Consider the following 21,435-nt stretch of genomic DNA (forward strand, 5'->3'; position numbering starts at 1 on the left):
GACTGTTGATTTACGACTCCCTCTTGTACCCTTTAATTGGGGCCACAATTCCCCCCAAAAGCTGTAGGGAAGAAATTGTTATCTATGACGGCCACGCTTTAAATTTTAATGTGATTCTGCAAATTAAAAAAAAAAATTAAGCCAGGGGAAGAGGCGGCCATAAATGTTTTGCAAGCAAGAGGACTTTGGCACCAACCTTGGTGAATGGACACACATCCTTGGCTTTGTACATCAACTATTATGTTTCATAAACTCCATTGCTGTGGGTCAACTTTGCTCTAGAAACATGCTGCACAGCACACACTAAAGGGTGCAGGGAAGATTTGAGAACAGAACTAAAGCAAATAATGCAAAACAAAAAGTGCAAGAGGGCATGGAGTTCTTTAACATTGTCACCACCTGTCAGCTGACACTACAGTCTTGGGTTAACATGGGAAGCCACAAGAAAACACGCTGATTATTAATTCTCAAGACAGGAACATGATATATAATAATAATCATAATACGACATATTTACCAACTTAATTTTCCAAACTGTTGGACAGCAGTAGAAAGTATCAAAGTACAAACACTTTTACTGTACTTAAGTATTATTTGCTATATGACATTTTACTTGTCCTCTCTTCATTTGTAAACAGTTATCAACATTGTGGTACATCTTGCCGCCTTTAATAGAGACAGCACATGTTTGATTCCCGGTCAGTGACCCAATACCGGTCCCAAGCCCAGATACGAAATTGGGGGTCGTGTAAGGTAGAATCAATAGCTTAAAAGGTGCTCCAAACAAATCATGTGAGTAACTCGTTGTGATAAACCCCTGACATGCCAAGAGTCAAAATAACAACTTTAATAAATTTCAGAATCTGTACTTTTTTGGGGGTTTTGTTTTTCATTTATGTATGTGCCAGAGTTGATAATTACTTCTTATTTTTACAAAAGTTCTTTTTTGTTTGCACAGGTATACGTACTTTTACTTACACAGGGGCATTTAACTTTGACTTGGTGAGGACAAGCAGAAAAGCTAATGGATGAATGGATGGGTGGTTGAAGGTCATGTCAACAGATGGAATTTTTAGTATGTAGCGCCATCTAGTGGCTATTAGTCAATACTGTAGACGATGCTATTTGGATAGGCGCAATATTGGTGCAGGTTGTCATCGTCAGCCATTTTGGGTCCACGGTCGAACGTTTTGAGGGAAAAATAGTATTTTAAAGGTGAATTCAACACAATATTGCGGGACGAAACATAGCAATTTATAGATAAGTATATAGTATATATTGGGCACTGACAATGTATAAACAGATGTGTTTTATCTACCACGTCTCAGGCCAGTATTGATAACATACATTGTTATTCGATATATAATTTATATAAAGAGTGGAAGAATAATTGCAACACCAAGTCCTAAAGCCCTTTAAAAAGCTGGGGAGAATGAAATACTGTCGCCACAATTTGAACTCAAATTCCCACAATGCTCTACGGCCTTCACGGCTGCTGGTGTTTTTCGTAGATCTACAATTGACGCATCAGATTATGAGCTGATGTTAAACAGAGCAATAGAATCCAGGTGATGTGTAGAGCTGCCAAAGCGCAGTGGCTCTCCTGAACGTTCCCCCTCAGTTTGTGTTTGGCTTAAAGGAGACGCAACAAAGCGCACAAAATGGTTGCGCTCAGAGACCGCTCGAATAAGTAGGTTTACTATAGCTTTAAGAACGCGAAAACGGCGGCTGCTTCTTTAAGGTTATATCGGGTTATTTCTGAATAGATAATTAAGAAAAGTTTTCATTCTGTAATCAATAAATCGATGTGTATAATTTGCGACGAACCTGGCGCATTCACAGAAAATGCCCCACAGTCGGATAAAGGCCTCGCGACATCAAAATGTCTGTATACTAGATGTTCGCTATTCCTCGTTTTACAAGTAAACCATCTGGTCTTTCTACGGAACTGAAGACGGGCTGGAGTGCGTTCTCGGTGATGGAAGCGACCAGCGACCGAAATGAGGATGTAAATGAAGGCAAAGAGCTGGAGGAGCACAAGGCCGCAGAGCAGACCCCGACTCCCGGTGCGGCCGTCACCCCGCGGCGAGGGCTCAGAGAGCGGGGAGCCACCCGTACGAGATCCGGCGACCCTGCTTCACAGGCGGCCGTCAACGGAGCTACGCAGGGCTCCGGGAGGGTTTTACGGGACCGCTCCACTAGGACTGTCCCGGCTTGGCTGAAGGACAACAAAAGTGAAGAGGACGAGGAGGAGGACAGCGCCGACGCCGCGGCTACTAAGAGGAGGAAAGTTTGCAACTCCCGTCGGAGGAAAAACGGTGACTCTTCGGGGTCTGTGGAAGCTGGTGATGGCGTCGCAGGTGACAGCACGCAAGTCATTGAGTAAGTTGGAGCACCACTATTAATCAGGACATGGGGGAAATTACAAACGTACCTAGTGACACGTTAACGTCAACAACGTGCCTTCAGTATAGCGCGTCTCCTTCTCTGCATGGGGCGGAACTTACCTGGTTTATTAAGACACTGCGGAGATGCGATAAATCATGAGACTGGGAGACGAAGCAGAGTTGTGTCCCATTTACGCCACATCAAACTGATTGTTTAGTTACATAGGAAGCAGCAAGTGACACTCTTTCATCCTTACATGTCTGTAATTCTTTTGAACCCAGAAACATGTGAACTCCCTCCCCTCCTTTAAAGGTACAGGTTTCTTCCTTGAGGCTTACCACACAAGCCAAGAATTAACTATAGCGAATGTTTGTTGCGTTAAAGGATATCCTCTTGAGATGCATTATCTATTTTTTAGTAAATGTGCACCATTGAACTGATAATCATAAAACGTGCCAAGAAAACCTGCAGGTGGATGTGCACCAGGTGTTCCTCTGCATCGGTGCAGGCCACCAAGATGTCATCCTAGTCGACAAACAGAACAGTGTGTCACGCAGTATGGATTCCATTAGGTGCTGGAACTTGTGCGTTGGCCCGTTGAAGTTGAAATACAGCCGCAAGAATTTGAAAAAGCTAAAAGGTGTGGTGATAACAGTCTCGAGCACATACTGCAAGTGTACTGCTACCTGATGGTAACGGCACACCAAATCCACCTTGGAAAAGATGGTGGTCCCCGCAAGGTGGGCGGAGAAGTCCTGAATGTGCGAGAGGGGATATTGATCGGGGTCGTGGTGTTGTTCAGGTGGCCTTCAGCCTTTATCATCATGTGCAAGGGGGGTCCACAAACTGTTCAAGCATCGCAGAATGCCGATCCGTGGCTCCGTTTCATGGTGGCAAACTCCTCCTTGGCAAGAGTAGGCTTGGCTGAGTCAAGGCATGAAGCATGAGCATTGACTGGGGGGCTTGCTGCGATGATGTGGTGCTCAATGCTGCAGAGAATGTCGATGTGGTGAGGTTGGCGTACTTTGCGAGCAAACGTATGGATCTTTAGTAGCGAGTGTGTTTGACAGGCACACTTATCTCTTCATCACATTTTTTTGTAGCATATGTTATTTTCACAAGTCTTGGGACTTGTGACTAACTTGGCACCTCGGGTATTGTGTTTTGTGCCATGCCATGTGGAAATGTATGTTGGTATAACAAAAAATGTCCTTAAATTTTGAGGAAAAAACTAGGAAAGGACAACAAGAAAATAAATTAGACAAAACAAAAAAAAAATACCAGTTGTTCGCGCATGTGCTGGCCTCTTAGGCAGTGTGCTGTCATGCTTTGTAAAAGTACTCACTTGCAATGAGATAAGAAGAACGTTGCGATTGAGCTCCATTCATAGAGCTAGTTTTTTTTTTGAGGGGGTGAAAAAAAATTTGCCTTTGTGTAGTGTTATGTTACTTCTGTGTATATGTTTCCCACAGCATTTGCATCTGAATCTTCTTTATTTGGCGTATTATCACTCCTGAAGTCAAAGCTAATTTCCTGTCAGTTGTCCGTTCATTACTTAGAAATTTTGAGTTCACCCAATTTGATGAATAACAGCATCTTCTCCTCTCTGTAGCTCTGCCGAGGAACCCAAGAACCCCACCACTAATGCTGAAGGTAATTGGATTATTTTAAGCCTTTTCATTCATGTGACACCAGCCAGATGTTTTCATTTTGTTGGACACTATTCACAACAAGTTAGGGATATTGAAATCTCAGGTGGAATTTTGGGATTCATTTAAAATGCACTATAATCTGATCGGCAATGATGCTGATCATTTGAATCCGGTTGTTGGTGTTGCAACAGAGTAACACAAAACAGATTGGATAGGTGCTCACAAAACCAGACTTAGAGACCCCTGGCGTAAGCCAAACCTCGGCAAAGTATTGCCCTCAGGCCACAAGTCGAAAATCCCAAATTTGTTCATGTACAATATATGTCAAACAGTGACATAACAGGCAAAATAATAATGTTCAATGATTCCTCCTCCTCCGCCCCCAGCTCCTCTCTCCAGGCTCTCTCCAGCTCAGAGTCGAGCCAAGCCTCCATCTGGCAGGTCCGTCCGCTGCTCCGGCAAGCCAGCGTGCAAAACTGAGCTCGGAATCGAGAATCAAGCTGGTGAGCAACCTGTTGAAAGCAAGTAATAACAGAGTGCGTTTATGGCCGTGAAACTGGAACCTTAAGCTGACTGCTGCTCCAGATATAAAACGGGTGTTAACAGACTCAACAAACGGATTCATCACTGGAAAATAATAAAATGCACTGGGCGAAGAATTTGTGTTTATTAAAGATAGTGGATTTGGGTTGGCCTGGAAGTTGTATTTACGCTGCCTTCTCTTCTTGTTTCTTAGCCGCGTCGGGAGAGGCGAACGTTAAAGAAAAGTATGACATGTAAGTTTATTTTGCTCCTTAAATTAGTTCAGATTTACAGTGACTCAATCAGAATTGTGCAGAGCTTGAGTTGTGTTTTCCTTCTTAGTAAAAACGGAAAAGACGAGAAAAGTGAAGGTGTTGGCAGTCAGTTTGTGGAGAAGGGGGACCCTCAATTTCAGGGTAGCACAAATGACTCGAACGCAGCTTCATCATCACAGCCTCAGGGGTAAACTAGACTCGAGTGCATCTCTTTGCTTATTACAGAAAGCTTAATATTACTTTCCTTATAATGATGCTTGTTTTTGTTTTGTTTAGTGAAGCAGACAAGGAAGAGGTTATAAGCAGTGATGAAGATCTTCCCTTTAGAGACGATTTAAATGATCAGAGCTACGACCCCAAGGCGGAAAGATTTGTGTATGTGCTTTAATATGCTGCAACAGATATATTTACCGTATATATTCAGCTGTGACTTTGTCCAACAACATGCGTGTGTTATTTGTTTCAGGGATGCACCCAAGCCAAAGCGCCGGATTCCTCTGAAACAGAAGGACAAGAAAGAAAAAGAGAAAGCTCCCAAGAAAGAGGAGGTAGAAGAGATAAAAATGGAGGGCTCAGACAACTTAGAGAACGCAGAGATGGAAGTGAAGCTTGAAGAAGAATTGGCAGATGACCCCGACGGGCCGAGGAAGTAAGATGCAGACAAACTCGCTTGTTAAATTGCATTCAGTCTTAGAAATGTGCGTTCTAAAGTTTGTTCTATGTCAATTTAGGAGGGGCCGACGGAAAAAAGATGATAAAACGCCACGGCTGCCAAAAAGAAGGTATGGTAAAGTACCGTCGTTACAAAGGTTGCGCTCTTAAGGCAAGGCATCCCCTGCATTAATTTCACTTCATATGTGCATATCATTTAATACTTGGAGTAAGCTTTGAGTGTGCCTGGTCCTGATGACATTGATAATGTTTCCCATCCAGAAAGAAGCCCCCAGTGCAGTATGTCCGATGTGAAATTGAAGGATGTGGCACTGTCCTGGCTCACCCGCGCTACCTGCAGGTAAATGCAATTTAATGCCTTTCTTCGGGATTTCAACGTGTCCTGGAAAAGCTGGAAAATGATTGACCACTTTTCCAGTCGTGGAAAACATCATGAAAAATGAGGAAAAAAAGTCAAATGTCCTGGAAAATGATGTTTCCTCCATCTGCTTAGTGGGTGAAAGCAAAATTGCAGTGTTGTTGCTGTAGCGTTGTATATCAAGGGTGAGGTTTTGATTTCTCTGTCTCCCTCCCCTCGCTCTCTCTCCTCTGTTGAGTGACAGAGATCTGTCGTGTGCATTCTGTAATTTTTGGCTGTGTGCTCCGAGATGAAATACGTCTCTGGTTTCCGTAGAGACCATGACGATGGCGACGATTGAGCGATGTATCTCTATCATATCAAAATCGAGATATGAACATTCGCTGTGTTAATTATCGATATGAGGATGATATTGGTCACGTGACCTTGCCACGCGTGTGTTGCATGTAAAGCTTAGTTCAACCAACGACATTCCTCCTTTCATGTTTGCCGTTGATCCACACTTAAAACCAGCCAATGACGATCTTGTGGAGGGACACACGTTATGTTCCCTAAGCAACACACAAGAAGTCTACTTCAGTGTTTACTCTCATGTATATACAGACAGTACACAGAGAGTGTGTTTTAAAACATATATATCATTTAAAAATTACCAATGAATAAAATAGCAGATCTAGTTGTAAAAATGTATAAGCAGCTCGGCGCCTCGCCACGCCAATGGGAGTGAGACTCGCCTTTCAATAATTCCACACTTTGCTCCTGATTATCGCCCACGTCCTATTTCCGTCGCTTGTCTTCATTGATGGCCACCATCTTTTTGTGAATTATTAAAAAAAGTCATACAATGCGACATATTGTATGGGGAGCCTCAAAAACGTGATCCAGGCTGGCATAATTCATATTGTTGGCCATGTAATGCATCAATGCATTAACAACCATTGTCATGTGCCGGGGTGAGGGGGTTCACTTTTTTTTTTTTCAAGCCACACAACAAACCGGTTGATGCGGTTAAGACGCATGTAAAAAATGAACACTTCTGTTGTAGCATAATTTTTTTAATTTATCTTTAAAGCACAGTTGTCGTACAATGAAAATTTTTATTATTTTCAATTTATTACTGCTTTATTAAAGAAGATGGCTGTCATTGAGTTATAATTTAAAAAAAAAAAAAATACACTTTCCACATCATTTTAGAAAAACTTAAGTTTTCACCGAACCCATACATCTGGCAAATTTAGAGATTTTACATTTTGGCCGTATCACACAGTCCAAATTCACGCCATGTTTGACTAAATGTATTTTTTATTGACTGAATAAAGTTACGAGATCATGAATGATGTACAATGAAGTAGTTTGCACAGTGGCGTAAGACGACGTGGTCATGCTCACTTAGGGCTGTACCGAGTGTTTTTGTTTTTTCACACGTGACTGTTTCAGTTTATGACCTACAAGTGTTTTCCATACAAATATTTACGATAAAAATGACTTCATTACTGCCTCGGTACAAGTTAGTGGCGATGACTGTGTTCCATTGAGATTTATCCAAATACAGATTATGTTGCTGCTGTAGGAACGGAACTCCCATCGTAAACCGAGGGTCCCCTATGTTGGTGTAAACGTGGAGAAGCTAATCAGCGTCCCATTTCAACTGTTTGTTTGTTTGTTTTCCCCCCCACACCAGCACCATATCAAATACCAGCACTTGCTCAAAAAGAAGTATGTTTGCCCTCATCCTTCTTGTGGGAGACTTTTCCGACTTCAGAAGCAGCTACTTCGTCATGCCAAACACCATACAGGTACTCAATTGGATGTCAAATGTACACTTGGGTCTTGCAATTCATGTTTGTTTGTAATTTTTAGACCAGAGAGACTACATCTGTGAGTTCTGTGCTCGTGCCTTCAAGAGTTCCCACAATCTGGCTGTGCATCGCATGATCCACACAGGAGAGAAGCCCCTCCAGTTAGTGCCTCCATGATTTGCGCAGACGTTAATAACATCACCACATTCCTGAAATGTAGTAACTGGAATATTCTTGTGCTAACAGATGTGAGATCTGTGGCTTCACCTGTCGCCAGAAGGCATCCCTTAACTGGCACATGAAGAAGCATGACGCCGATGCCAGCTATCAGTTTTCCTGCTCCATTTGTGGCAAGAAGTTTGAGAAGAAGGACTGTGTGGTGGCTCATAAAGCCAAGAGTCACCCAGAGGTACTCATAGCCGAGGCGCTCGCAGCCAACGCCGGTGCGCTCATCACGACCCCCGTGTCCATGCTCGAGCTGCCAGTCAACCCCGTGCAAGCAGAGGTGGGAGGCGGCGGCCAGGAGGGGCAGGTTCAGCCACTAAACCAGGAAAGACATGTCGGGTCTCCAGTGGCTCAGGTCGCCCCGGTAGGTCACGTGACCCCGCAAGTCAGTCACCAGGTGGTTCTCCTGGGACAAGAGCAGGCCCTCCACGCCATGCAGGTGCCAGTGACAATAGCCCTTTCCCCTATCGACCCCCCGTCACCTGCCGACCATCAGCAGCAGACTCAACTCCAGCTCCAGATGCCCGTCCAGTTTGTTCAACAGCCCCCGCAACTTGCCCTGCACTCCCCGTCGGTGGTGGCTCAGCCCCAACCCCAAGCTCAAGCCCAGCTACAGCCTCTTCAGCCCTACTCCTCCCAGCAACAGAGCCAAGGGCAAATCGTACAAATGACCTTCCAGCCAGTCAGCCAATCCCAGACTCCCATGCAGCAGATCCCAATCCTCGCCACCTCTCAACAGTTTACCACCCTGCAGACGACCACCACTGGCCCCACACTCATGTCTCCATCCCAGCCCCAGGAGGCGTCCAACAGGAACAATCCTGCGCTGGGAGCCTCCTCTCCACCAGCAAACTCCTTCCATTCAACAGAAGGGGTGGGGGCGAGCGGCGTCGCCTGGGAGCAAATGGACCAAGGGGATGTCCTGTCCAACAGCACTGTAGGAGACATACAGCGGATCATCATTTGAAATGAGAAGGCTGCACTTAAGACTACAGAAGCCACATGATGTCACCTACAATAATACTGCAATGCAAAGTTAAAAGGTTAATGTAGGATCACTCATAGTCGTATTTGTTTGCGTTTTTTTTTAGAATAGCTTATCAGGGACTCATATGTGCGTGCGTAACTTTGTACATAGTATTCCTGTAAACGTCATTAGCTTTTTATGTGAGTATGCTGATTGATTGTGTATTGTTATTACTATTAATAAGCACTATGAGGACATTATTTTAAGTAATTGACATCACAACATACAATGTCCAGTATGCGTCCTCTCATATGTAAGATTGAAAATTGAATTACACTTAAAACATAATCTAGCAATCAAACAGGTTTGAATATGTGTTAATTAAGCCATTTGTTTATTTATTAAGTCCACATTATATATAAAGACTATTGACATTTATTTGTGTTTAAGATGAACTGTTCAGCTAACAGCTGAACTGTTAATTCTTAAACATCTTGTTCTGTCGATAACAAAGTCTACTATCAGGATTAAAAACAGAATGTCAATTTATATAACATGAAAATTGACTGTTCTTGTACTCAGTAAGTACCCGTAAATGATTTTGTCCATCGTTTGTGGCGTTCAGCTGAAGAGATAACCTGTACACATAATTGTTTATAGTTTGGGCTTTGAGGGAAAACGTGCTGCAGGCTTTGTGAGCTTTTGGAGCAGATATGCCAATTCTTCATTCATAGTATGTAAATAAATGTCTTAACAACAAACTTGTTGTTTATCGGTGCTCCAGATGAGAAATAGGGGTTAGAAAGCCACTTTTTACCAGCCATCTTTACAGTGTCACACCTAATGTTTACATCAGTACATATTGTGGCGTTCTTGGCTTCTCATCATGTTGTACTGCTTCATGGCTTTCTTAGGCGGGATCAGCGTGTCGCTCACACCAACCCGGCGCTTCTTCACCCGCTGGCCTTCGGACTCATCCTGCTCTGCCTCTTTTGGGGGCTTCTGGGTGCTACCCGTGCGTGACCCAAATTCCCCCTCATCACTCAAACTTGCATGAGGGTCATTGGGAATAACTGCAGTCTGGAGATCACTGTCGTGCGCAAACTTACACTTGATCCCAAACCTACATCTTCCACTTTTCCTGTAGGAGACGCACATCTTCTTGCCGCCAATCTGAGAGGGCTTGGCCTGCATTGTGAGGGGGACATGTTTCTGCAGTGCACTCAGCTTTTTCTCAACCTGAGCTTTGAATGGGTTGTCGAACACGCTGCTTTCTGAGCAGCCATGCAGACTGGGAGGGGGCAGTTTCTGAGGGCTGGTCGAGGAGGAGGAAGAAATCACGCTGGACTGGCTTCTACTGAAGTGTACTGACTTGTAAGGCTCCGGCTCAACGTGGTCAGATTCGTCAGACTCACTGGTGGCAGAACCAGTCTCCAGCAAGAAGTTACGGGTCTTCTTGTCCGGTGGGGCCCCATCAACGTCTTCTATTCTCGTGCTATATGGTCAGAAAGGTGCAGAGAAGAAAAGACACACTAAGTGAAGTGGTCCAGAATCAGAGGTAGTGTGCTCGTATGTCGTTTGAATGCAATCATAAGCTATCCAGCCATCAAAATATATAAAAGAAAACATCCATGCAATGGTACATACTTAACTTACCCTCCACGATCGCTGTTTACATTCTCAGAGTCTCCATCACTGTCAGACTCAGATGACCCGCTGTACCCAACAAGAGCGTTCATGTCTAAACCAACGAACTATATGTTAGACGCAGCGCGACCTATTAATATCGACTTAAATACATTTGATATTACAGAACCAAGCAGTAAATGGCAAACAATAAGGTATAAACATTTGTGACCGTTTCCTCATTCAATGGGACATGCTAAGACGTTAGCTGCTAATTTCTTGTTCTAACGCTGTTTACATTCAAGGGGCCTTGACTGACACCTGCAGCCCTAGACTGGTATTGCTACTCATGTCGCAACACAAAAACTTCTGCAGAGGGGCTCTTCGGTTTACAACGGAGTTTTGTTTCGTATTGTTGTGAAGGAACCTAACGTACTCTGTCACATTAACCGAATGTGCTACTTCTATGCCGTAAATACAAGTACGATGATAAACGAGCTTCTAAAATGACGTTTACGCATTCTTACTCTCACAAACTACATTACACCGGAGGTGGGAAATCGATAGCCTGTGGGCCATTAACTACCACTGCATTGTGAGGCCAACGTGCCACCCTCACCTGATTCATTACAGCTCAATTGAGGTAATTACTTCTGAAAAACAGCCTTGAATCATTACACTTAACGTATATGGTGACAAAATGTAACACAAGTTGAGGTTCACTTTAAAAACGAATAATCGAAATTAATCGACATTGTTTCAATATTTTCTGGGGGGTGGCTCCCACTTGCACACAGATGATTAATCTAAAGAATGAAATTAAAAAAGTATCGTATTAATAAGACGTATGTTAACTAGCATTATTGTACTCGGTTTCCACAATTTCGATTTGTGTTTTATTATCTTGAATGTAACTATTAAACACTCGTCGTAACAAACAACGACGCTCTCCACCGCAACACCGCACTTTTATTTAGACCGTTTGAACAGCCCTCGTCAGCACCGGTAAATCAACCAAGCCTATGAGTTTATAAATAAAAGCTTTGTGGAACGAGCGGCGTCTTCCCGTCCAGCTCCGTTCTCCGCCCCCGCTCGTCCTTCCAAATTCCTCGGTGCTGGCATCAGCTATAGTTCCTGGGGGAATGGGCGGAGAGTGAGCCGTAAATCCTTCAGCGGAACCGAGTGAAGGAGTCGGAAACGTGTTGCTCGCCCCGAAATATACAAGTTTCGAGCAAGGCTCAAGTCGTTCGGGAATGACCGGGAATTCGTTGCCGGGGTGATCCGGGCGTCATTCAGCCGTTCCTCGTGGTGGGATCGAGCACTTGAGTCTCCTGAGGCTTTCCAGAGGTCGGATGGCAGACCGGAGGAGCGGCGTTACCGGGCCGCCCGATCAAGGCAGGACAACGGCGGCCCGAGCGGCTGCTATAGCCGAACTTTTGCTGCTAGAAATCTCCAACTTACTGGAATTTTATGTGAGTTTTTCCATACTTTCCACTGTGTGTGTGGGGGGGGGTATGAGTGAGTGAGTGAGTGAGTGAGAGAGAGAGAAAGTGACAGAAAGTTTGTGTGAGAGAGTGAGAGAGAGAACTCTTAAAAGAACGCACAAATAAATGAATAAATACTGTTGATTGTTAAGTACGCTTGGATTCCCTAGTGGTCAGGTGCTTAGTTGACGTTTTTCTTGTTGCTTCAGCAGGGTCACTGCTGGTAAAATCAATTAATCCTTAATATTTTTACTAAATACAGCTAGAAAAGGGGATTAGTAGTCAGCGCATCTGCCTCAAAGTTTCAGGTTCAGGTTCAAATTTTGGTTCTGGTCTTCCTGGATGAAGTTTCTATGTTATCCGCGCGCTTGCGTGGGTTTTCTTTGGGCTTCCTTATGCATTCTAAAATATGCATGTTAGGCTCATCAAACACCAAACTTTCCGTACTGTACTTGCGAATGTTTGGTTTTTATGTGCCCTGTGATCGACTGGCATCCAAACAGGTTTTCCCCTTCTCAACCAAAGTCAGCTGCACTCGGTGACCCTAATGAGGATAACAAGCAGCATAGGAGATTAAAGGATGGCGATAGTTAGAGTAGATCACGATCATTTGGATAATGCTAATTTTCACTTATGTGCCAAGCACAATAAATGTGAACTAAATTAGTAACCCTATACGCTTTAATTTATCAGGTCTCACAAAAAGATGGCATAGATCATTTATTTAGAGTACTTCCATTTGCAGGCATTGCCCACGTGGGTGCAAAATACTTTATTATCATTATTAATTTTTTTCCCATCATCCAACCATTGTTAGGGCCTGTAGGGCATATTTATAAATCATATGCCAATAATGGGAAAGCAAATCAATGGCCCTTTGATCAAAGGGAGCATACTCATACTGTAGGACATAAATACTGTACGCCAATGCTCTGGAGTGAGAGTTTTATTTAAATGGTGGACTTGAATAAATTTGAAGAGTTCAAAATGTATAGTATTTTATTGCTTACAAAAGTATGTAAGTAAAAGATTTTTTTCACGATAATAAGATATTTTGAGATGCACCTGTGAATAGTCAGTAGTTAATATATAAAGTATATTGCAAGGCTTCCCTAAATGGCATGCTCAGCAGTATTTGGAAGGTAAACTAGCGCCCTCTTATGCTACTAGTCTCTATTTTTCAAATTTGGGTGAACATGAACTGCCATATTTGAAGTGTAAGTGTAAGTTGCTGGAAGGAGCCATGACCAGGACGCCTGTTACAAAGAGATAGAGTTTTTTGTGAACCGGACATGAAGCGTTAACTAATGTGGGCGTGGCCCCCAAATAAAAGTTCACCAATGCCTGGGCATGAAGCTTTCATCTGTCATCCACACACTCATTTTTTTCAACTTTATAAATTAAATCCTCCTTGGTTCCTTGCCAATTCATTCCCTCATCCCCTCTCACCCACGTAGCTTGGTAAGCATGGGAGCAGTTTGTTGCACATAACTTTGTCCGCTCTTCTTCAGCTAGCCACTGACCCTTATTATTTATTTTCTGCCGTTATCTGTTATTTTTAGAATAAAATGTAAAATTATGAAAAATAATAGTTAGCCGATTGCAAATGACTAGTCACATTTCTAGAGCGTATAGACTATAGATACAACTGACTTGAAAACTTGTATTTGTTTTTATTTCCCCTTTGTGTGAAATTGTTCCCTATATAGAGCAAGCGGGAGAGCCTCACCGCTGATGCCATAGCGGGAGACAGTCGTTTGGTGTCCGTCCCTCCTCCTTCCTCCCAGCTGGGCACCCCGGACAAGCTGTGGCGCTTGCATGCGGCCCTGCTCCAGTGCCGAAGCCTGATGGAGAGAGCCATCGCCAAGGAGGATGAGGAGATGGGCAGTGGGATCGGGGAGTACGAGACTCTGAGGAAAATGGTGAAGGAGCGGCTCTCGTTTCTCATAAACACCACTGGGGAACTTGTCAAAGCTGTGGACGGCCCGGCGGTGGTGACCCCGAGTTTCAGTGACAGCACGGAGGTAGGCCCCAATGGTAATCCTGACAAAATGTACATTGAAAGAAATTTGCAGTGACATTTACTTTGAAAAAAACAACAACTTTTTTTTCACTCAAATTCTAAGTAGATTACAGTACAAGGAGAGTTCTTTAGTACATTTTATTTCATTAAATTTTACTTGCATATATTAGTTCATTAAAAAATAATTACTCAGTTAATTATTTTTGTACTCAGGTTCCTAGCAGTTATCTATTAAATATTTCAATGAATTTTACTCTCTCTTCAGTTGGATTTTCTGCAGACAACTAAGAATATGGTAGATGGGCTTTCACTTGTATAGTGCCGTAACCCCATCTCCTCTTCTTCAACATCGTCACAAGGGCTGAGGATCAAACCCATTTTCTTTGTTATTGGTAGAAAATAATGACGAGAGAGTAACATTCAAATAAATATTTAATAGATAATTGCTAGTAAATGTTACTTGAGTAATTATTTATTATTTGTGAATCATTAATGTGTCCTGCTTCATGTTTCTCCACGTCACTGCTGTCCCTGTTTTTCTGAGCCCCCCCCAAGCGCTCCCTCTATCAATATCTGAACAATGGTTAACTGTCTCTCTATTTATCGGTTTTATTTCACGCCATGACATCATCCGTGGAGGTTGAAAAAGCAGCAAGCTTATTTTGACAATGTAAGAAGTAGAAAGTATGTTTTTTAAAAGTAAAGAGTAAAAGCTGTCTGAAAAATAAATACTCAAGTAAAGTACAGATACCCGAAAAATTGACTTAAGTACGGAAAATTGACTTAAGTACAGTAATTTGTATGATTGTGAAGAGTTGAAGCGCTGACGCCTTCTCATCCCTAGCCGGACAACCTGACCCTTTTTGAGCTGAAGCTGTGGGTGTTCCGCGTCTTCACAGAAGTGGACTACTGGGCCAAGATGGCCGTCACCATCTTGCAGGCGCTCCCCAAAGAGCGAGTGAGGAACACTCGCCGTAGGAGTACCAGAAGCTCTCGTAGATGAGGTAGCATAGAAGAAGTGCGAGAGGAGAGTGGTTACATGCAGGTAAATGGACAGAAACAAACGCTGTGGTTCAGTTCATTTCGATATAAAATGCTGTTACATGTTTTATTTTAAAAGGGTTACAAGACATTTAAATCAAATACAGGTGCGTGGTTTATATTGGAGTGGTTAGCACGTCTGCCTCACTGTTCTGAGGTTAAGGGATCAAATCTCAGTTTGTTTTTTCCTATGTGGCTTTTACGTGGTCGAAATTTGTTCGTGTGGTTTTTCCCACTTCAACTTCTCCCACTTTTCACAAACATGCCTGATTGGTTCATTGAAGACTCTAAATTATCCACAGGTGTAAATATGAGTCTGAATGGTTGTTTTTCTGTATGATTCTTGCGATTGATTGACTAAGACTTCAGGGGTGACCCTTTGCCGGTAGCCGAAGTCAGCTCGCATAATATAAAATGGATGGATGGATCTTGTTTACAGGTACACCACACTGTACAGTGTTGTTTTTTTCTCTCTTTTTTATTTTCACGCTCTCGCTGCTATGATGTCACGCTCTCTGCGAAGCTAACATCTATACCAGGGGTGGGTAAACTATGGGCCACATACGCCTCGCTCCATTTTTTTAATCCAGCCCATCCAACATTTCCATTATCACGAGCCCTGATAGCTGTTTTTCTCTCTAAAATGGGATGGTTGAAATGTATTTATTTGACATTTAATTTATTTTGCATTCATTAATCAAATAAAATAATGGATTCATTGAATTATAATAAATGATATACCTACCTCCCTAATCAGGTTCAGCTGTATAGAAAGTGGCCCGATGGATGACACGCAGTATACTGTACACATTATTAGCCCATGTTAAGTGCTCGATTAATTGGAATTAAAAGGGAGAACAATTATATTAAAATGTAAATACGTGTTTTTTTTACATGTTTAACTTTTTTTAACCTCATCTTGAGAGAGGTAGGTTGCCCTGGCCATCGAGTCCGTGGGAAAAAAAATTAATAAAATCGAAGTATGGCCCTTGACCACAAGATTTTGCCCATCCCTCGGCCTAAATGCACTGTCGTATAAAAAGCAAGCCTGATCAGGAGTTAAGCGGAACTGTATCTTGGCGTACTGAACTGTCCTGGAAACATAAATTCATATTAAGGTATCAGGTTGAAAAGCTAGTGAAAATATACTGAGATGGAGATTATTCTTTCTTTCATGCTTTCTTGCTTTATGTGTCAAGGGACACATTTCAAGAAGAAATACTGCAAGTTTTGACAGGGCTGTGTTGCAACTGGTGTTGAACACTGGCTACAAATCATTCCAAAGACATAAGCATCTTGGGACGACATAAAAAGGAGCACTGGGGGAATCGGGGAAACAGCGCACTCTAGTGTTTACTTGTTGGCATTACATGGAATCGTTTGTGATTCGTTGAGCTCACGCTAGGAGATAATTACAAATCAAAGGCATCCCACGCCCCCATCTTGCCTTAAATTAAATTTGAGTTAGGGGCCCTCTATTTCTCAAAATAACGTTGATTATTGACTCGGCTTAGCTAAATTTATGTGTAATAAATTATTAAAACCAAAAAATATACGAATGCACTGGGGTTGATTTACATTCCATGTGACGAAACATTGTTATCTTGGGTCGTGTTTTTTTTTTTTTTTTAATTATTCTTAAAAAATAAATTTCATAGTATTTTACGGCACTGTAACATTATAGTTTGAACACATTAACACTGCACTTGAATATAAGAAAATAAAAATGAGTACTGATGATTCAACTAAGATGAGTCACACACAATTTGTACATATAAACAAATAAACATATAAACAGTGTGGGACAAAAACAACTTCAAACTACTGTAACATGAATAATTTGTATTTTTTTTCTCCTCGCGCACCACTAGAGGAAGTCCGCATGCCTTTGGGGAATCATCCATCTAAGCCTACTAAACATGATGGAAAATAGACCATCTATCCGTGAATTGTATTTACTGTAAACATGTGTGGTTAATATTTTTGTTTTTAATAAACCTGCACCAGTGATGTGCAAAAATAATTTGTAGCGCAAGAACAACCCTAAATACAAGTGTAATGTAAACATTGAGAAACGTGGAGATTCAAGTGCAGATAAATTACCCCTCCCTCCATAAGATAAATTCACTTATGCCTCAGACTCTTAGCGACCAAATGTACTGTATCATCTTTATTGCCACCTTAATAGCAATTTTGGGTCATGATAGAGGCATACTCATATATGATGTTGAGAAGTGGCAAAATAAAAATATTATTATAGCCAGATTCATATTTGATTTATTTTTTATTTTTATTTCGATTTTTATATAATAGAAAACGACCAAAGAGGTAAGGATTTACAGCCTTAGAACTACACCGACCCAAAAGTTTGAATTATTCTCTCTTGGGGGTGACTAATACCACCGGAAAGTAATAACTTGGTAGAACTTAGAAGCTGTGCGACTCAGACAGGTATGCAGCCTGAGAGCCCAAGTATCGGCATGGCCAAGTTGTTCGACTTTGGTCGTATTGTAGCTTTGTCTGCTCTGCTGACTAGACTATAATAAGAAAATTTTATATTTGACGTATGTTTGTCTTTTCTTGATTTCTTGGTGCACTGTTACTGTTGTGTGTTTATTTTCTGATTGTAGTTTAGTACACTGCTTGTTGACCTTTTCTTATTGTATGGAACGAATTTTTCTCACCAGTGCTATTCAAAAAGATGTGGCAAAAATGCCTTCACAAAGATATGGCATTTTTATGTTTTTATTGAGAAATGTCCATGTAAGTGCACATATTATACTGAGAAATGTCTCTAATATTTAGAAAAAAAAGTTAGTATTAGTTATTGACTGTTTTTAAGATAGCAAATTGATTGTCAACAAAATGATCTAATTATTGATCATTAAATTCCCCTGTCCATTTAAAAATGTAAAATAATACAATTCCGAATTGTATGGCTATTCAAATGTTACAATGTGACAAAACCTTTTTACAGTAACCCACCCTCCAACGCAGGGATTACGTTCCAGAACAACCACGCTAGACAGAAATTCCCCTTTTTATTACATTTTTTAAATATCTTTAAATGTGGTTTTAAAATAATGCAAACAGAGTTGCGAGACCAAGAGTAATGAATTGCAGAAATATTGTCCAATCAGTGTTACAGAGGCTCGTGTACTGATTCCTTTGTGTTTTTCAGGCAACAAATCCAGTTTTTTTTCCAAACTCACAAACTTAACTACATTTCACAACATAAATCAATAATTATGCCTAACGATGTACATTATAAAATGAACGTACAGGCCTTGCTTTCTGTTGGCGTAAAAAGCAGGATAGAGGATGTTACGTTCAATAATCTTTAGCGAAAACTAGGCTGACCTGAAATACTTCCCGTTTGTATTTTTCAGTCAAATTTACACGCAGACTAAATAGTGTGGCGTCATCCGTTGTGCCAAAAATGAGGCAGAACAAGGGGGTTCGCTTTAATTTTTTTTTTTTAATTATGTCATTATTGTGTATTTCTATATACAGTTGGCGCACGCATACTCGTGATTTGAGAGTTGCATATTTGCTGATTTTTCTATTGAAATTTAAAAAAAATATATATTTTTGGGTTGGGGGCATCATTTTTTTCCACCCCCCTTTTTAGTAAAAAAAATTGAATTGAATAATTTTTAGGGTTTTTTTTCTTTTTTTTTTAAGAAGTTTGGATTCGAGTTTTAAAATGAGAAGAAATTATTTGAGATATAATTGTTTGGGGTTATGACTGAGGTCACTGAACCCAAAAGTCAAGTAGTGCACGACTGACATTCTAATTGGTCATTGCTGCCAAAACAAACCAAGACTGACCCAAGACTTTTGCACAGAGTGTAGATCACAGATTATACTTTGAATACAAATGTTTGATATTGTTTGAAATTGTATTTATCGTTGATTGGATTTGTATGGGTTGAAATAAATTGATCCCTATGATTTATTTGAGTGGACTCATATATTTTTGTGTAAGTGTGTGTGGGTGTGGCTGTATAGCTCTGTGTTGGGTGTTAGGACAATAGCATTTTCATTTTTGTTTCAACATGGAATATCAATAATTCAATGCTGCTTTGGCCAAATACAAGAATGCAGATGTCTGTATGTTTGAGTCGTCTTTCAGTGATAATTTGTGGCTAGACCATCTCTGACTGACTTGACGAAGGAAAAGACAGTTTGGAGTTTAAAAAGACTTTATTCTGAAGTTGAGCTTGATGTAATGTTTGACTTCCTCACCAACACAAGAACCACAATCATGTGTGTGCGTGCGTGTGTGCGTGCGTGTACTTGCATCTTTTCAGTTGTGTCTGGTTGTTAGGAAAGGAGTGGCAATCACCATGACTGTGGAAGAGGGGGAAGTGTGTGTAGTGTGCGTGTGTGCGTGCGTGTGCAGTTCATGTGTGTGTGTTCTGGGTAAGAGAGTAGAAGACTGAAAGAGAATGTGTGTGAGTGTGCGTGTGTTTTTGTGCTTCTGCGCATGTCGGTGTGTGCTGTTGCTGTGGGTGTATGTGTGTTAGATAGAGAGACGGAAAAAAGAGAAGGGGAGCGAGGGCAGGGAAGTGTGTGTGAGTGTGTGCTTGCGCATGTGTGAGAGACAGACAGGCACGCAGACAGACAGACAGACGGAGGAGGGGGGAGAGCAAGCAGGATACTGTGCATGTATGTGCGCGTGTGTGAGTGCTCGTGCCTGTGAATGCGTGCAGGTGTGTGTGTGCGTGTGTGTGCGAGAGAGAGAGAGAGAGAGAGAGGGAGAGTGAGGGAAATAGAATGAGCTAGTGAAGAAAAAAGTGAGGACATATACGCGTGTGTGTGTGTGCCTGTGAGAGAGTGGGGGAAGGGTGCATATGTTTTTGTGTGTCCGTGTGCGTGCACGTGTATGACAGAGAGTGTGTGTGTGTGTGCGTGAACGTGTGCGCGTATGCTTGCTTGCGTAGGAGGGAGTGTGCACGTGTGCGTGTGTGAGTTTGTACGTGTGCCTGACAGAGATAGGGGGAGGGGTGTGTGCGTGCGTGCGTGTGTGCTCGTGTGTGTGCGTGTGCGTGTGTGCGGGGGGAACTGGGAGCAAGCGCGACAAATAGTGTGCGCGCGTGTGTGCGCGTGTGCGTGCGCGCGCGCACGGTGTGTTACAGCAGCACAATATGTGCCTGTCCTGAATGAAAGGGAAATGAATGCTGTGTGTGCGTGTGTGTTTTCGTGAGAGTGGGGGTGTGCTGGTGAGTGTGTGTCCTTTATTGGAACTGCGTGTGTTAGTGTGGTTGTGAGTGCGTGCAGTTAGTGAGACCGTGTTGCAATTGTGCACCAACTTGCACGTGGTTGTGATTGTTTGATTGTGATTGTCAACATTGCAAATTGTGTTTGTCGCGTGTATGTGCGCATGTGCATGAACGTGTGTGTAGGGGTGTGCTTGTGTGTGTATGCGTGTGTTTGTGTGTAAATATGTGCAAGTGTGTGCGTGTGTGTGTTTGTGTTGAACTCCTCTCCACTATTGTTGTAAGAGTAAGGCCATTTTTATTTCAAGGTATTTGTGCATCTGATATACAGTATAAATAAACACATATAGTTTTTGTAGCAAAGAACGCATTTTTTAATAAAATTCTTACAATCCTGTACACAACCTCTTTTAGTTGTTTGCTTTGGAAAGTTGCACCTTTCAGTCTTCAGTAAATTAAATGCATGCTCCATAGTATTTAAGTCCGGTGACTGACTTGGATAGTCTAAAACTTCCACTTATCACCCCTGCGGAACTCCTTTGCTGTTGTAATTTTGGGTCATTGTCTTGTTACAACACGAAAGCTCTCCATGCCGGGTGGAAATTGGCAGACGATGGGCTCTATTCTATAAATCATGTACAGCACGCAATATAAATGTGTGCAGAGGCGAGATAGACTCAATTTTGTTCATTTTGCATTTAAGGTGGCGGAGCTGTGAGAGGGAGGGCTGTGCCACTGTGGGAGTTGTCGCAGCCAACTTCAAAGACGGGCAATCAAAATGGCCCCTTTCATGCCCGAGAAATAAAAATTCCCTAGAAATAGTCGCGCACTAGAGTATTGACATGGCTGAAGTACATCCGCACAGTGAATAGAGCACTTGAACACCCCTCCCCCAAACTCAGATCGTTCGTGTCCCCACCCATAGTTGTGATCAAGCGAGATGATTTACAAAATATAATTGAATTATTCCGAGGTATTGATGACCACTGTTAGACAAGCTGTCTACCCTGCAACAGTCAGACGTGTTCTGAACAGGCGCAAGGTTTCAATCAACTTTGTGCCAGCCCTTCTGCTGTGCCGGCCCGCCCAGCTTGGCAAACGTACGCAGCGAGACTTGCGCAGATTGGAAAATTTGAATCCATCTGCATTCGCGCTTTGCAACAGATGTTTTGTGTGCCAAA

General features: G+C 42.2%; 3 protein-coding genes across 5 annotated transcripts; 2 read left to right on the top strand and 1 right to left on the bottom strand.

Annotated features, from left to right (window-relative positions):
• The first annotated feature begins 1,492 nt into the window (after positions 1-1,492).
• zfp91 (ZFP91 zinc finger protein, atypical E3 ubiquitin ligase) lies at positions 1,493-9,619 on the top strand. Of its 2 annotated transcripts, XM_088302129.1 has the most exons (13): positions 1,493-1,690; positions 1,955-2,382; positions 4,001-4,041; positions 4,427-4,543; positions 4,777-4,816; positions 4,905-5,024; positions 5,114-5,212; positions 5,304-5,486; positions 5,569-5,619; positions 5,771-5,849; positions 7,549-7,663; positions 7,728-7,827; positions 7,913-9,619. In XM_088302129.1, exons 2-13 carry the CDS (start codon positions 1,979-1,981, stop codon positions 8,856-8,858), a joined length of 2,295 nt encoding a protein of 764 aa, XP_088158255.1. In that variant the 5' UTR covers positions 1,493-1,690; positions 1,955-1,978; the 3' UTR covers positions 8,859-9,619. The 2 variants fall into 2 exon arrangements, with proteins under 2 accessions (XP_088158255.1, XP_088158254.1); XM_088302128.1 differs by having other exon boundaries at positions 1,493-2,382.
• On the bottom strand, positions 9,236-11,945 carry LOC148332365 (uncharacterized). 2 transcript variants are annotated; one of them, XM_088302131.1, is made up of 3 exons: positions 11,104-11,945; positions 10,515-10,599; positions 9,236-10,353 (listed from the first exon to the last, which is right to left on the bottom strand). In XM_088302131.1, the coding sequence occupies exons 2-3, from the start codon at positions 10,595-10,597 to the stop codon at positions 9,711-9,713; spliced, it is 726 nt and encodes a 241-aa protein (XP_088158257.1). In that variant the 5' UTR covers positions 10,598-10,599; positions 11,104-11,945; the 3' UTR covers positions 9,236-9,710. The 2 variants fall into 2 exon arrangements, with proteins under 2 accessions (XP_088158257.1, XP_088158256.1); XM_088302130.1 differs by lacking the exon at positions 11,104-11,945 and adding an exon at positions 11,012-11,065.
• cntf (ciliary neurotrophic factor) lies at positions 10,882-18,986 on the top strand. The gene is made up of 3 exons (XM_088302132.1): positions 10,882-11,956; positions 13,678-13,992; positions 14,836-18,986. Exons 1-3 carry the CDS (start codon positions 11,837-11,839, stop codon positions 14,992-14,994), a joined length of 594 nt encoding a protein of 197 aa, XP_088158258.1. The 5' UTR covers positions 10,882-11,836; the 3' UTR covers positions 14,995-18,986.
• Positions 18,987-21,435: the final 2,449 nt, after the last annotated feature.

This window comes from Idiotropiscis lumnitzeri, chromosome 8 (genome assembly GCF_059441095.1).
Source record: "Idiotropiscis lumnitzeri isolate Australia: NSW breed Sydney's pygmy pipehorse chromosome 8, RoL_Ilum_1.0, whole genome shotgun sequence".
Lineage (NCBI taxonomy): Eukaryota > Metazoa > Chordata > Actinopteri > Syngnathiformes > Syngnathidae > Idiotropiscis > Idiotropiscis lumnitzeri.

Excerpts from the sequence above, each read along its gene's own strand:
- zfp91 (XM_088302128.1), top strand. The coding sequence starts at position 1,898 with ATGTTCGCTATTCCTCGTTTTACAAGTAAACCATCTGGTCTTTCTACG. Across the intron at positions 5,620-5,770 it reads CCACGGCTGCCAAAAAGAAG|AAAGAAGCCCCCAGTGCAGT; the intron begins GTATGGTAAAGT and ends TTTCCCATCCAG. Across the intron at positions 5,850-7,548 it reads CTCACCCGCGCTACCTGCAG|CACCATATCAAATACCAGCA; the intron begins GTAAATGCAATT and ends CCCCCACACCAG.
- LOC148332365 (XM_088302130.1), bottom strand. The coding sequence starts at position 11,063 with ATGGCCCACAGGCTATCGATTTCCCACCTCCGGTGTAATGTAGTTTGT. Across the intron at positions 10,600-11,011 it reads GTGTAATGTAGTTTGTGAGA|ACATGAACGCTCTTGTTGGG; the intron begins GTAAGAATGCGT and ends TCGTTGGTTTAG. Across the intron at positions 10,354-10,514 it reads GTAAACAGCGATCGTGGAGG|CACGAGAATAGAAGACGTTG; the intron begins GTAAGTTAAGTA and ends CTGACCATATAG.
- cntf (XM_088302132.1), top strand. The coding sequence starts at position 11,837 with ATGGCAGACCGGAGGAGCGGCGTTACCGGGCCGCCCGATCAAGGCAGG. Across the intron at positions 11,957-13,677 it reads CCAACTTACTGGAATTTTAT|AGCAAGCGGGAGAGCCTCAC; the intron begins GTGAGTTTTTCC and ends TTCCCTATATAG. Across the intron at positions 13,993-14,835 it reads GTTTCAGTGACAGCACGGAG|CCGGACAACCTGACCCTTTT; the intron begins GTAGGCCCCAAT and ends TCTCATCCCTAG.